This window comes from Sabethes cyaneus, chromosome 2 (genome assembly GCF_943734655.1).
Source record: "Sabethes cyaneus chromosome 2, idSabCyanKW18_F2, whole genome shotgun sequence".
NCBI lineage: Eukaryota > Metazoa > Arthropoda > Insecta > Diptera > Culicidae > Sabethes > Sabethes cyaneus.
Window position 1 is genome coordinate 209,064,973 of NC_071354.1, and position 12,480 is coordinate 209,077,452.

At 41.0% G+C, this 12,480-nt stretch overlaps 1 protein-coding gene across 1 annotated transcript; it reads left to right on the forward strand.

Annotated features, from left to right (window-relative positions):
* Window positions 1-558: 558 nt before the first annotated feature.
* Window positions 559-11,111, forward strand: LOC128734700 (sodium/nucleoside cotransporter 1). The gene is made up of 9 exons (XM_053829010.1): window positions 559-1,019; window positions 5,076-5,229; window positions 5,364-5,414; window positions 8,479-8,665; window positions 9,223-9,409; window positions 9,484-9,637; window positions 9,706-10,319; window positions 10,389-10,897; window positions 10,962-11,111. The coding sequence occupies exons 2-9, from the start codon at window positions 5,191-5,193 to the stop codon at window positions 11,039-11,041; spliced, it is 1,821 nt and encodes a 606-aa protein (XP_053684985.1). The 5' UTR covers window positions 559-1,019; window positions 5,076-5,190; the 3' UTR covers window positions 11,042-11,111.
* The last annotated feature ends 1,369 nt before the right edge of the window (window positions 11,112-12,480 follow it).

Here is a 12,480-nt window from a genome sequence, read left to right on the forward strand (position 1 = left end):
ATTATCAGTGCAGTGCAATGTAGCTTCAGGTAGAAAGTGGAAGATTATCTTCGTCGAAATTCCATTCAGTAATCACTCAATGTCCAATATTAGATGAAAAAAAAAGTAAAAGTACAAAGTGCATTGAAAATGTCTTACGGTACGGTAGCTAGCTTAATTAAGTAATACTTCAATATTTATAAGTGGCAAATTTTTTCTCAATAACCAGTGAAGTGCTGTTATACCTGGTTTAGTTCGTTAGGGAAACTGGATGGTAAACTGAAGATAGAAATGGAATCGGAAACAAAAAGCATCTGTCAGAATGGTAAATCAATAGGTATTAGATTCATCTCGAGTATTTTTTTCAAATTCAAAGCGCTCAGTTTACTATTTTCGGCTAGCTAAATTCGGCTAGCTATTACATATAGACATATCAGACGCCCTATCATTAACCCATACATCCATATCTAGTCGCAGCAATGCCTTCTAACAAGCCGCATATCATGGGCTATCAACCGGCAGTATAATACCACTTGTTGGCGGCGACGAAGCCATCAGTCGTTTTCGCGACAGCCGAACATTCGATAGCAGTCAGCGAACAGGTAAAAATAGCAGCCAAACCGCGAAGCTCGTTCGCCAAGGACTACCGACGTGAAGTGCACCAGGGAAATGGTAAATCCCACCGGTTAATTTGTGTGACTCATAGATGGTTTGTGATCGTACTTGGGCTCGAGTTTGTCTGTACCCAGCGTGTCATTCGAAGCAACAGCGAAGATCATCAAGTGACTTCTATGCGGGGATTATCAAGTGACTTTTAGTTAAGCATTTTTAAACAAGCTTTTTCTTTCGAAGAAACACTGTGATACCAGGAAAGTGAATTAGTGCGAAACAACTGTTTACTGGAATCGTAACACAAACAACCGTGTCAATAAAACGTGAATATCAACTGAATATTAAATAAACTAGATTGGCTTTCTCTCTGGATGATTAACAGGTTCTAGGAAAGGTAAACAACCTAACGCAGCTGCAGCAATAATTTGGTGAGTGGAATCATTTGCAATCAGTGGTTTTTTAGGAATCAAATAAAAAGCGAAATATGTATAAAACTTCACGTGATACGGTCCCGTTATCATAGCACTTTATAATGAACTTTGAGTTTATCTCATTCTCTGACGTCCTAAAGCTAACATTGATCAGAAGAACAATCTACTATCGATGTTCCGTGTTGTACTATTACTCGACACATTTGTTATCAAAACTTATATTATAGCCCTAAGAGGCTGAATCTTATCGAAAACTTTCTGACAGCTAATTTTAGTAATAAATCACGTTTGAATAATGACCAATTGTATTGGGTACTTTTTACAGGGGTTCTCCAATTATTTGTATCGTTTGGTAACCGTCGAAGCGTGCAACAATGACCTTTATCAAATTGACGAGGCACGACATTGAATTGTCGCGTCGATATTACTATAAACTTTTGGAAAAGATTTGTATCTACTAATCGTTGCAATATAGTTAAAGAAAAGTAAAACTTATATGAATTTGACTTTACTTTCTTTACTTCTTTACTTAATTGCTCCTACTAATACTTAATCCATAATGATGAGAAACAGAAGCGGTTATAAAATGCAGCCTTGTCTCACGCCAGCAGTAGCCCTTACCCTTATAGGGTCGGACAAGACTCCGTGGTGCAAAACCTTGCACGGGAATGCCTCGTACTGAGCCTCGATGAGATAGACTAGCTTATCTAGAACTCCTCTACGCCTAAGTGCGCCACAGATGTTTTCGTGGTTGAGTTGGTCGAACACCTTTTCGAAGTCAATGAACACCAGCAGAAGTTGATCTGCTACAAAGTAAAGCGGAGCGTTATGATAAGGTCTACACATGATCGGCCAGTATGAAATCCAGCCTTCTGCAGCCGGAGAATTGCGTCTATCTGCTCCTGGATCTGGTTAAGGATTACTTTACAGAATACTTTGAGAGTAATACCGAGAAACGTAATGCCTCGCTTGTTACCACATTCAGTTAGGTATAGGGAGCACTTTGATCATTATGCCCAATATACCAATTGGTTTTCCATTTATTGCTAATAAGCTGATGCATCATCTCGGCTGACAAAGATGGGTCAACTGTGAGCATTTTAGCTGAAATACAGTCTTTTCTTGGCGCTCGATTGGGTTCTATACTCTTGATGGTTGCTTCAATTTCACCCAGTGATGGCACCTCAGAGCTGACGCAATTAATGCGACGAACTGTTGGCGTCATACGCTACCGGTTTTGTTGGTCTATGACATTTGAAACTCGGAAAAGTTGTTCAAAATGTTCGGTCCATCGCTTAAACTGTTCTGTACGGTCAGTCAGTAGTTGACCAGCTCTGTTCATTAGCGGCATCTTTGTATTCATGTGTACTAGGGAGTTAGTCCAGGCTCTCTTTTCCCGCCTACAAGCTCGCTTAACAGCCCTCTTCTGTTCGACGTACCGTTGACGGGCAGCTGTCTTAGCCGATCTAGTTCGCGCTCGCTCAATGCCGGCTTTCACCTGTCTCTGCTCGTCGATCTTCCTCCAAGTTTCCATCCCTCCGCCCGCTGCGCACGCCTTCGTCACTGGTCGTGATGAAGGCGTTATTGATGCCGGTCCACTGCTCTTTGACGGATCAGCCGAGTGGCAACTCCAAGGCTCAGGATTCAAGTTGTTCGCTTCAGGATTCTCCAATCGACGGACGTCGTAACGGCAGCAAACTTTCTCCTCCCGTCGTTGGACACGTGCGACGCGCAATAGTTTCTCAGTGATAACAAGATGATGGTCGGATGAAATAGCAGCGCTGCATTTGTTGCATACATCAAGGAGGCTCCTTCGCCATTTTCGGCTAATGCAGATGTGGCCGATTTGGTTTTCTGTTCGGCCGTCACGGGAAACCCACGTGACTTTATGTGCTGGTCTATGGGGAAAGACCGATCCACCAATGTCCATATTGTTATTACCAAAGTTCAAGCAACAATGTGAGTTTTATTGTGCTCTTATGGTAGTCTTCAAGACCAATTTTGGTCTTAAATGCCATCATAAGAGTGTAATAAAATCCACATTGTTACTTGGGAATTCTGTAAACAGCTCCCTGGTTGTTTGAGCCAATCTCCGCGTTGAAGTCGAACAAGTGGATTTGGATGTCTCCCTTCAGGATTTTCTCAACCACGCTGTCAGGCAGGCTGCCGAAACTCTCTATCTTCTGCAGATCGGCAGCATCTGTTGGCGCGTAGCACTAGTTTGCGTAAGATTTCTAACCCGTGTTCTGAATCTGGCAACGATTATTCTTTCGTTTATCGGCTTTAGTTTATCCCACTTCATCAGGGCCGCATGTGCTCTGGGCTCACTAGGAAACTAACTCCTCTTTCTTGAATAGCTCTTTTACTTCATATGCCAGACTTGCTCGAATGACGTCTTGTGTTCACCTTCTGGCGGCCAACTTCCCCTGCAAGTTGAAACAGCTTGCCCTACTGGCCAAGGGTCAGTATATTCCATATTCCGATTCGTTCCGTGTTTTCATACTAAAGGTCGTTGCCAATAATCCAGGTTGATTTCTTCTTTCATTTTTATTAACTTTTTGTCTTTGGGTACAGTAGATTGTTAGCGTAAGGTCCATCTTAAGGCGGACGAGAGCCATTGTGCCCACTTTCCTGTTAGCGTACGACAACCGAGGTTGCCTACCCCAGCCAGTCCCACGTGGAGGTAGGGATAAAAGTTAGTGAACAGAGGTTATGAAATGCACAAGTTCACCCTTTGCTAGATCGTCGGTATCACCCGATATCTTTTAAATGATAAAGAGCGGGACAGTGTCCAATTAGGAGCTCGTGATTGTGCATAGTTCAATACGGGTTAAGTTGAATAGTGTTTTAGCTAATGAGGGTTTCGCTAGATAAACTGTTAAACTGTCGTATTTGATTCAACATCCAACGTCCCCCTTTCTTAACAGCATAATCTGAAGCAGGCGAGCAGCCTAGTTCAGCTTTTTATCCAAAATTATTCCGAAGAGTATGACATCATTACTGAAGCTGACACCATTAAGTATGGGAAGGGTAAACATACTTCACCTAATGAATGGTATAACAATTGTTTTTGCAGGGTTTATATTAAGCCCCTAACCGTCCGTCCTAGCCCCTAGTAACCGTCCTAGCAAACGACTTGACAATACTACATCAAACTTTCCTCTAACGATAAGTTCTACGTCGGCGGCCTAAGCAATAGTCTTCCGCATGATTATGAGGAACGTGCTGCTCGAGCCAAAGATGCTGAAGCAATAGTCTCATGACCAAGCTGCGATAGCTTGCGAAGGAATGTGTCTGCCACCAGTGGCCAAAGCAAGGGGGAGTGAACTCTTTGTGGACATCCTGTGGTCACCCACAGGTATCTCCTAATGATGCTGTGCTTTCTCTGCTCGAAGGCATTGCTTGAATCCAGCTCATTGTAGTATGGTGGATTCCCTTTTGTCGTTTAATCGATGCGAAGGACGTGTTATCGAAAGCGCCTTCAATATTAAGAAAAGCACAAAATGTCGTCTATTGATATTTCTTGAATCGACGTGTAAGCAGAGCAGAGTTGTTTGGCATATTATATAACTATTCAGTCCAAAGCAGCGAGGCCTAATTTCATCGATTTTTCTTAACACTTTGCACTCTGTATTTAAATAAGAGAGAAAAGGAAACAATGAAAACATTTCTGAGCAGCCAATGATATTGTATACGACTAGGGATTGTCCACTAGAATTTGTAACAGGTTTCGTGCGACCGCGCGGGTATGCCGGCCTAAACACCAATTCTGTACCAAAGAAAATGTATTTCGTTTGTTAACCTCTAATCTATAGAGCCTGTTGAAGATCGATTATAAAATAGCTGAGTTATTAGCGCTCAAGGCCTAATAATTTTTCCTGGCATTTAGATTTCAGTCAAAAAAAGTATTGACTGAAGATGTTAGTATGAAAGGGGAGAGAGCTTTCTCCGAATTAAAATAGAGATATCGACCGTATTTTTGTTTGCGATATGATGATTTACCTTTATTTTATATTTAATATTGATTTAAATTCTTTTCTTGTCTGTTTACAGTTCTACCGGAGATGTAACACGTATTGGAATACCTGCAATGCAATTTTTGACATATCTCGGATGATATTTTCAAGATAACATTTATCTTGTTAGTTGTTAGCATAACATATTCAGCATGAGCGGAGTTCAGAATGATGCATATGAGCATGATGCGGTAAGGCTCACATGTAGAAGAACAATTCTATGAACTCTTCGGGTTCGTAGGCTTGTTATTCTAATGATCATTCGCGCCAGCACCCTTCGCTGCGTTACTAATCTTATCGTTTATCGTGTTTTATTATATCTCAGAATGGCATGCAGCTATCTCACCGCAAAAGCGGCACAATTAGTAATAACGAGGTAAGTCAAAACCCTGTCGTGCGTTTCAGTGTTAAAAGGTTGTTTACTTTTTTACAGTTTGTTATTATTTTTAACTCTTCACAATAAGTAATAACAGCGACTGTCCTAGATTCCTCATTTCTCATGCATGGTATTGAAATTAGATACGATAGAAAATTGCAGTAGAACTTTTGGAGTATTCATTAAATCCACCTAAGAAATGATGAAAATTAGATCATTTTATGTCTCAGCGCGTGTGTCAAAGTGAAACAAGCGGTTATGCTCAATCGATATTCTAACCCACGGGCAGCTTCATAACGAAGCCGCCTTTGATGCTATTAAGTGTAACGTGTCGTTGAAGCGCGCGTGTTCGTCCGTTCGTTTGCATTAACGTGCGCGCTTCGATATAAAAATTCATAGCTTCTAGAGTTTTCATTTCTCCATTTCCAATTTTTGCATGCTTCTTCGAGAAAGATCAACAAATATTTTAAAATAAAAAAAATCGAAAAAAAAAGTTCCAACTTTGAAAAAATTGCAATTGTTTATAAAAATGCACTATTTAACTATTGAAAAACAATCGAGAGGAGGTACGGTATACCCATTTTGAAAGCTTGTGGAATAGTGAACACATCTGGTAGAAAGTCATTTTTTGATATTACAAACTATGTTTACAATCAGTATTTAAAAAATAGTATTTTTTCGGATTACAATACTTTAAAAAATCATATCTTGCGAATTCCAACAGTGACATCGAAATAAAAAAATACGTGTCGATTTTTTTGCACAAAAAACGTAAAAAAAGTGTCCTGAAGAGAAAAAAATTTTGACTGTAAATTTCCCGTGGAATAACCCATAGACAAAAATAGAACAATCTCACCAGCAGTCCTTCGAAAGGAATAGAGTTGCATCATTTGAGTTTACATGAGTGCTTCCATTATTAATTTAATTTTTCTTCTGGTATCCATGAGCATTATTTAAATTTTCTTCGGTTTGAGTTTTCACTGTACAGTAGGAGGTTCTTCCTTCATAAGCTAAAACGAAACAAATAATTAAAATAACTTATGTTAAGCTTACCTACTAACAAGGTCGTATGGCTCAGCCGTCATCCAAACCCACAGTTTTGAGATCAGGCAGCTGGGAACCACCCGTCATCGCACCTCCTAGCTTGGCTACTCAATAGAGCATTACCGGGTAAGGCCACGTGGAGGCGCTAGGTAGGGGCTTGGGATGACTGGAGCTATGTTGGATGCTTCCTCATAAGCCTTCCCCATTTCATACCCGAGCCACGCGGGAGGCAATAGATACTCATAATCATACACATACCAGACATGCAGTCTGCATTAGTCCTTGCTCTAATGATCTGACATAAAGGAATACTTAATGGAGTAAAACATTTTTGTTTAAGAGTAGCTTATTTGGTTATTAAGTATAAGCATAAGCATAGGATACCGCCCGTGTGCTGCTACTCCGTTATTGACCAGGACCGAAGAGTAGCTTATTTGGCTATTGTATAGTTAATACCCGTGAAACAAGCGCTTGATAAGCTATTATACAACGAAAATGTTCCTAGGAAAAATGCCGGTTTTTCTAAGCATTTTGTAAAACATAAGTATTTCTCTGTCGTAGACAGGGATGGTTCGATCACTTTGACTCAATTTTGATTCATTTGACGTTAACGTCTTAGCCGAGCCAAACTTGACAAAGTTATGTATGAAGCATTTATAGAAATTGTTATTATCTACAATTTTGCTGAACAAAGTGTTGCTGTAACTAAACTGAACTAAACTAAATGAACGTTCATTTACTAGGGAGGTACTAGCATTGTAGCGCTGTAACTACAAAACTTACAGCAACACTTTGTTCAGCGAAATTGTAGATAGTAACTAGTTCTACAAAAGTCCCATACATCAATTTGTAAAATTTTACTCTGCTGAGACGGTACTGTCAAATGAATCAAAATTGAGTCAAAGTGATCAAACCATCCCTGGTCGTAGGTATACATACATTAAATTAAATGATATATATTTTTCTTATTTCATCGAGAATTCGATAAAATTAGTTTCACACTTTTGATAGAGCACGTTTGTCTTCATTGAAAACGTCAATTCACACAAACGCATAAAGCTTCAGCTTCATTATTTTCATTGCATACTATACACTTCACATAATTAATTCACATTTTCAGGACAATGTGCCGAAGCGCCTTTGCGTAAAATAGCTACGCCCACACTATTGATTGATAACAAAGCCTATCTACATCTATTCGTGCATTCATTGAAGAAAATAAAGCATCTGAAGCAGCCGATATACGTCGATATGGTCGTTTATTTAACACTTCAGCATCAGACACATAGGACACTTGAATATATCAATGCCGTATAGCGGATTTGACCATTTCGTCGCAAAATGATTACTACAGTGACGACCAAAACAATGAAACCCTTGGCATGAGTAGTAAATTTTCGTTGAAAGAAATTATTTTTCTAATTTGTTGTTATTCAATGGTTACCATCAAAATCGGTTTGTTTTAGTACAAATCATAAACAGCTGTGTCCAATTTGTCTTGCTACTATTTTTGGCCTACAAACTGTATTTTATATTTTAGAAAAGAGTCTCATCCGTATCACAACTTTTTGCAAAACGGATTGCAAAATACATAAAATAGAGTGTTTCGACTAGATAAAAGTCGGTTCAAAATATGAGCCTGTGTCCTACAACATAACGTTTTTTTTTGTGTTTTGGAATGGTTGGTCCATTTCGCTAAACATAACCTGTGTTTCTTGACACTTTATGGAATTTCAACTGGCAAAGTTCTTCTAAAGTATTCCTCTGAGAATTTTACATTTGGTTGCATTGGTTTATTTTTTCTTGGTCACTGTATGATATGTCTGTACATATAAGCACAATGTAACAATATTCAATATATTTTTGTGCCTCACGTGGATCAACGTTTTTAATGACAATGTTTGTCTGATCAGATGAGTAATAAAATATTGCTAGGTATTAAGTATCGACACATTTCGAGCAACCATGTTCGCCATGTTCGTGCCTTCACTAACCGTTCCTCAATTCCATTCGCTTTTAGTCGCCTGCATTTACCTCACCACTTACCACGACAGAGTCCCAACCGGATGGCGGAAGTGAAGTGACGAGCAAGTTGAAGAAAATACTGGACACTTACAAGACGCACATACGGATAGCATGGATCGTGGCACTCAACGCTGGGGTCATCATATTCTTCGGTTTTGCCACCAATCACTACCTCGAGACAGGTGGGTATGCTTCAGTTACGAAACTACACGGGATATCGTCACGGGTAGAACGCAGAGAGACTGATAAGGATAACACTATCTTTAAGTGAAACCAACGATTAAAACAATTGAAGCTTTCGATAATAGATTAGGCAATACTAAATTTCTCAAATCGGCGCGTCGTTCGTAGCGGATTAACCAGAATATCAGTTATAGACCCACTCGAGATAACATTTTTCGTTGCGTATACAGACAGTACATTAACATTGTTAATGAAGTTGTGATTTTACTAATCTTTCTTAAATGAATGATAATTCTTATCTACAAGGTTGAACGAACACTGATAGAAATACACTGTTAACAAAGCTACAACATACTTTTTAGCAACGCTTTTTTGCAGATTTCAGTAAATATTTTGAAGTTTTATTTAAGGTTCTTTTTTCAAAATTTTATATCTGATATACGATAAGTCTTGCGATAAGCGTACGTTTTGCGAGTTAATATAAGACAGTTTTGTTCTGAAAAAAAACTCACATATTTATCGTACATCGATCGTTCTCAACACTTCTTTCTTGCAGAGGAAAAATGTCGGCAAAACTGTGGCATGCAGTGGTGCGACGGTTACGGAATGCTTGTACTACTGGTGGGTTTCCTGTACCTGGGATTGCTCTACTTCCAAATCTTGAAACCACTGATTGGTAAGGCATTCAAGCAAAACATATCCAAACCAACGTCCAAATTCTTGCGGGAAACATTCAAAAGCATGTAAGATAACCACGCGATAATACTCTGCTCCTGCTGAATTTACGCTAACTTTTCATACACATTTAATCCTTCAGATATGCCAAACTAGCGGCAGTCGGAGTCGTTCTGGTAGGATTTGCCCTATTTTGTTTCTTTGAAACACGAGACGACCCGCAAAGGCTGATGTCGTTGGTCGGAATGGTAGTTCTGTTTGGAATTGCATTCCTGTGCTCCAAACACCCAACCAAAGTAAGATTTACGAAAGTTAAGTTAAAATTGAAATAAAATAAATCTTATATTTAAATTACCTATTTCAGATCAACTATCGGCCGGTCGTGTTAGGCGTAGTCTTTCAGTTTCTGCTTGGTTTGTTCTGCATCCGATGGGAGGTCGGCCGCAGTATATTCAGCTGTGTCGGAGATAAGGTTGCAACGTTCCTGAACTATTCGGCTGACGGTGCCGTCTTCGTCTACGGAGAATTCATCGTTCGCAAAGAGGCGGTTTTTGCCTTTGCCGTACTGTCTGTGATATACTTTTTTAGTTTTTGCATCTCGATTCTGTACTATCTGGGAGCGATGCAGTGGATCGTACTGAAACTCGGTTGGGTGCTGCAGTCTATACTGGGGACGACGGTTTGCGAAAGTATTATCTCGGCGGCTAACATTTTTCTGGGGATGGGTGAATCGCCACTCCTGATTCGACCGTATATCAAAGACCTAACCTACTCCGAAATACATGCCATCATGTCCTCTGGGTTCGCCACCGTTTCGGGAACAGTACTAGCGGCGTACATCTCCTTCGGTGCGGAACCTGCACATCTTATCACGGCCAGCGTAATGGCCGCTCCGGCAGCTCTCTGTTTTGCTAAATTGATCTATCCGGAAACGGAGGAAAGTAAGACACGCTCGGACAATATTCAAATGGAAAAATCGTAAGCTAAGAACACAGTGAGTTTGTTAAATCTGCAGCACAATCTCATAGGTATTTGTGTGTTTTCCAGCACCGATTCGTCCGTCTTGGATGCGGCTTCAAACGGTGCTAGCATAGCTACCGCTCTAGTCTTGGGTATCATTGCCAATCTGATAGCATTTGTGTCCTTTATTGCCTTCCTGAACGGCGTTTTGTCATGGCTGGGAACGCTGGTAGGTTTGGAGGACGTTTTATTGGAGAACATTTTCGGAGCCGTCTTTCGTCCACTAGCCTTCGTAATGGGCGTGCCTTGGGATGAAAGCTATTACGTCGGCAAGCTGATAGGAATAAAAACGGTCATCAATGAGTTCGTCGCTTACCAGCGACTAGGGGAGTTCATTAAAGAAAAATTTCTGTCGCCACGGTCGGCGGCGATTGCCACCTATGCAATTTGCGGCTTTGCCAATCCCAGTTCGCTTGGCATTTTAATCGGAGCTCTGAGTGCAATGGTGCCGGAAAAGCGCAAGGTTTTTACAGCTGTAGCCTTGCGAGCCTTCATCACCGGATCAATCGTTTGCTTCATGACCGCCAGCATAGGAGGTCGGCCGGATTCGATGCAACTACTGAACATTAAAGTCTTAATAACCAACCACTTACCTTGCAGGTTTGCTGATGGATGCGAACATCTTTAACAATTTCGGAAAATCAATCCCTGAAGTGGTACTCAACTCGACCGTCGTTTGAATCCGGCTTAAAGGCATTTTAAATTTAGTTTAGGTACTTAAGTGTGAATCGTTGAAAATATAGATATTTGAGACCTTAAGATAAGTATAATTCGCATTAATTGACTTACGAAGTGACTAGATGAACATAATTCCTCTAATTCACTGGTCATTCCATTCCAATCTACCTCCTATTGTAACCAAAGTAATAGACTGGTAGTTCGGAGTGACTAAAACAGTCTATCTTGCTCGGTGGATGACTAACGAATTACATTCTTTATCAAACAAATCAAACTCACAGTATTGGCAGAGCAAGGCCTGCTACATCTCCTCCTCTTAATAGTAGACCACTTCATCTTGATCAGAAAGCTTCAGTGTTGGTGTGGATGAAGCTTCATCCTCTGCTTATTCAATAATCGGAACAGGTTTCGAGTCAGAGGAACTTTCTGCTGGATCGACTCTTGCAGTTGCTGCGTTTCTCCCACAGAAGTGTCACAATCGTATCGAGAACACATTTAGTTCACATGCGGCTTCACCAACTTCGATCGTCCTGCCGTGTCCAGCGCAACGATGTAGTTTACGGAACCCTTCTGTTCGATGACTCGGTATTTCGGCAGTGCCGCTCAACGTAGACCACGTCGGCTTCTTTGAAGTCGCGTTTGACAGCTCAATGTCGACGATTGGAATGCTCATCTTGTTTGCGGTTCCTTTCAGCTTGGGTTACAGGATCAGGTCTCCTTAGCTGGTCCACCGTGTTGCGCACTCGTCTTCCGAGGAACGCTTCAGCTGGAAATGTTGATTCCGTGGTATTTGGGTTTGAAGTATAGCGGTACACCCAAAAGAATGAGTGCAGATGCCCCAGCGTGGGTGAACCTTCTCCATAGCTCAGCTTCTTCAGGCCACGCTTGAGGGAATCAACAAACCTTTCGGCTTGGCCTTTGGACTGCGGGTGGTATGGAGCAGTACGGAGATGGATGGTACCATTTGCACGACAAAATTGCTGGAACCGCTCGCTGGTGAGTTGCGTTCCGTTAACCGTAACTAATGGCTTTGGGTTGCCAAAAAAGGAAAAAGTTTTACGAAGTACGTCCATGGTGGCAGAGGTGTTGCTGGATCGAGTGCGGAACATTTCGGGCCACTTGGAAAAAGCATCTACGATGACGAAATAGGGCCAGAGAAGTGAATAAAAGCACGTTGCCACGGCCGGACCAGAATGAACGACGACTCAAGGGTTACTTTCGTTGGAGACTTCGCTGCTTCAGCAGCAGCACACGCTTTGCACAGTCAAACGAACTGCGTCATATCGTCGTCGACATTGCTGTAGATGTAACTGTGCCACAAAGATTTCATACAGTTCATCCCAGGGTGTCCACGATACAGCTGATAAATAATTAGCTTGCGAAACTTCGATGGTACGACGAACATATCGCATTCGTCGATAACTTGAAGTCCATCTCGTCT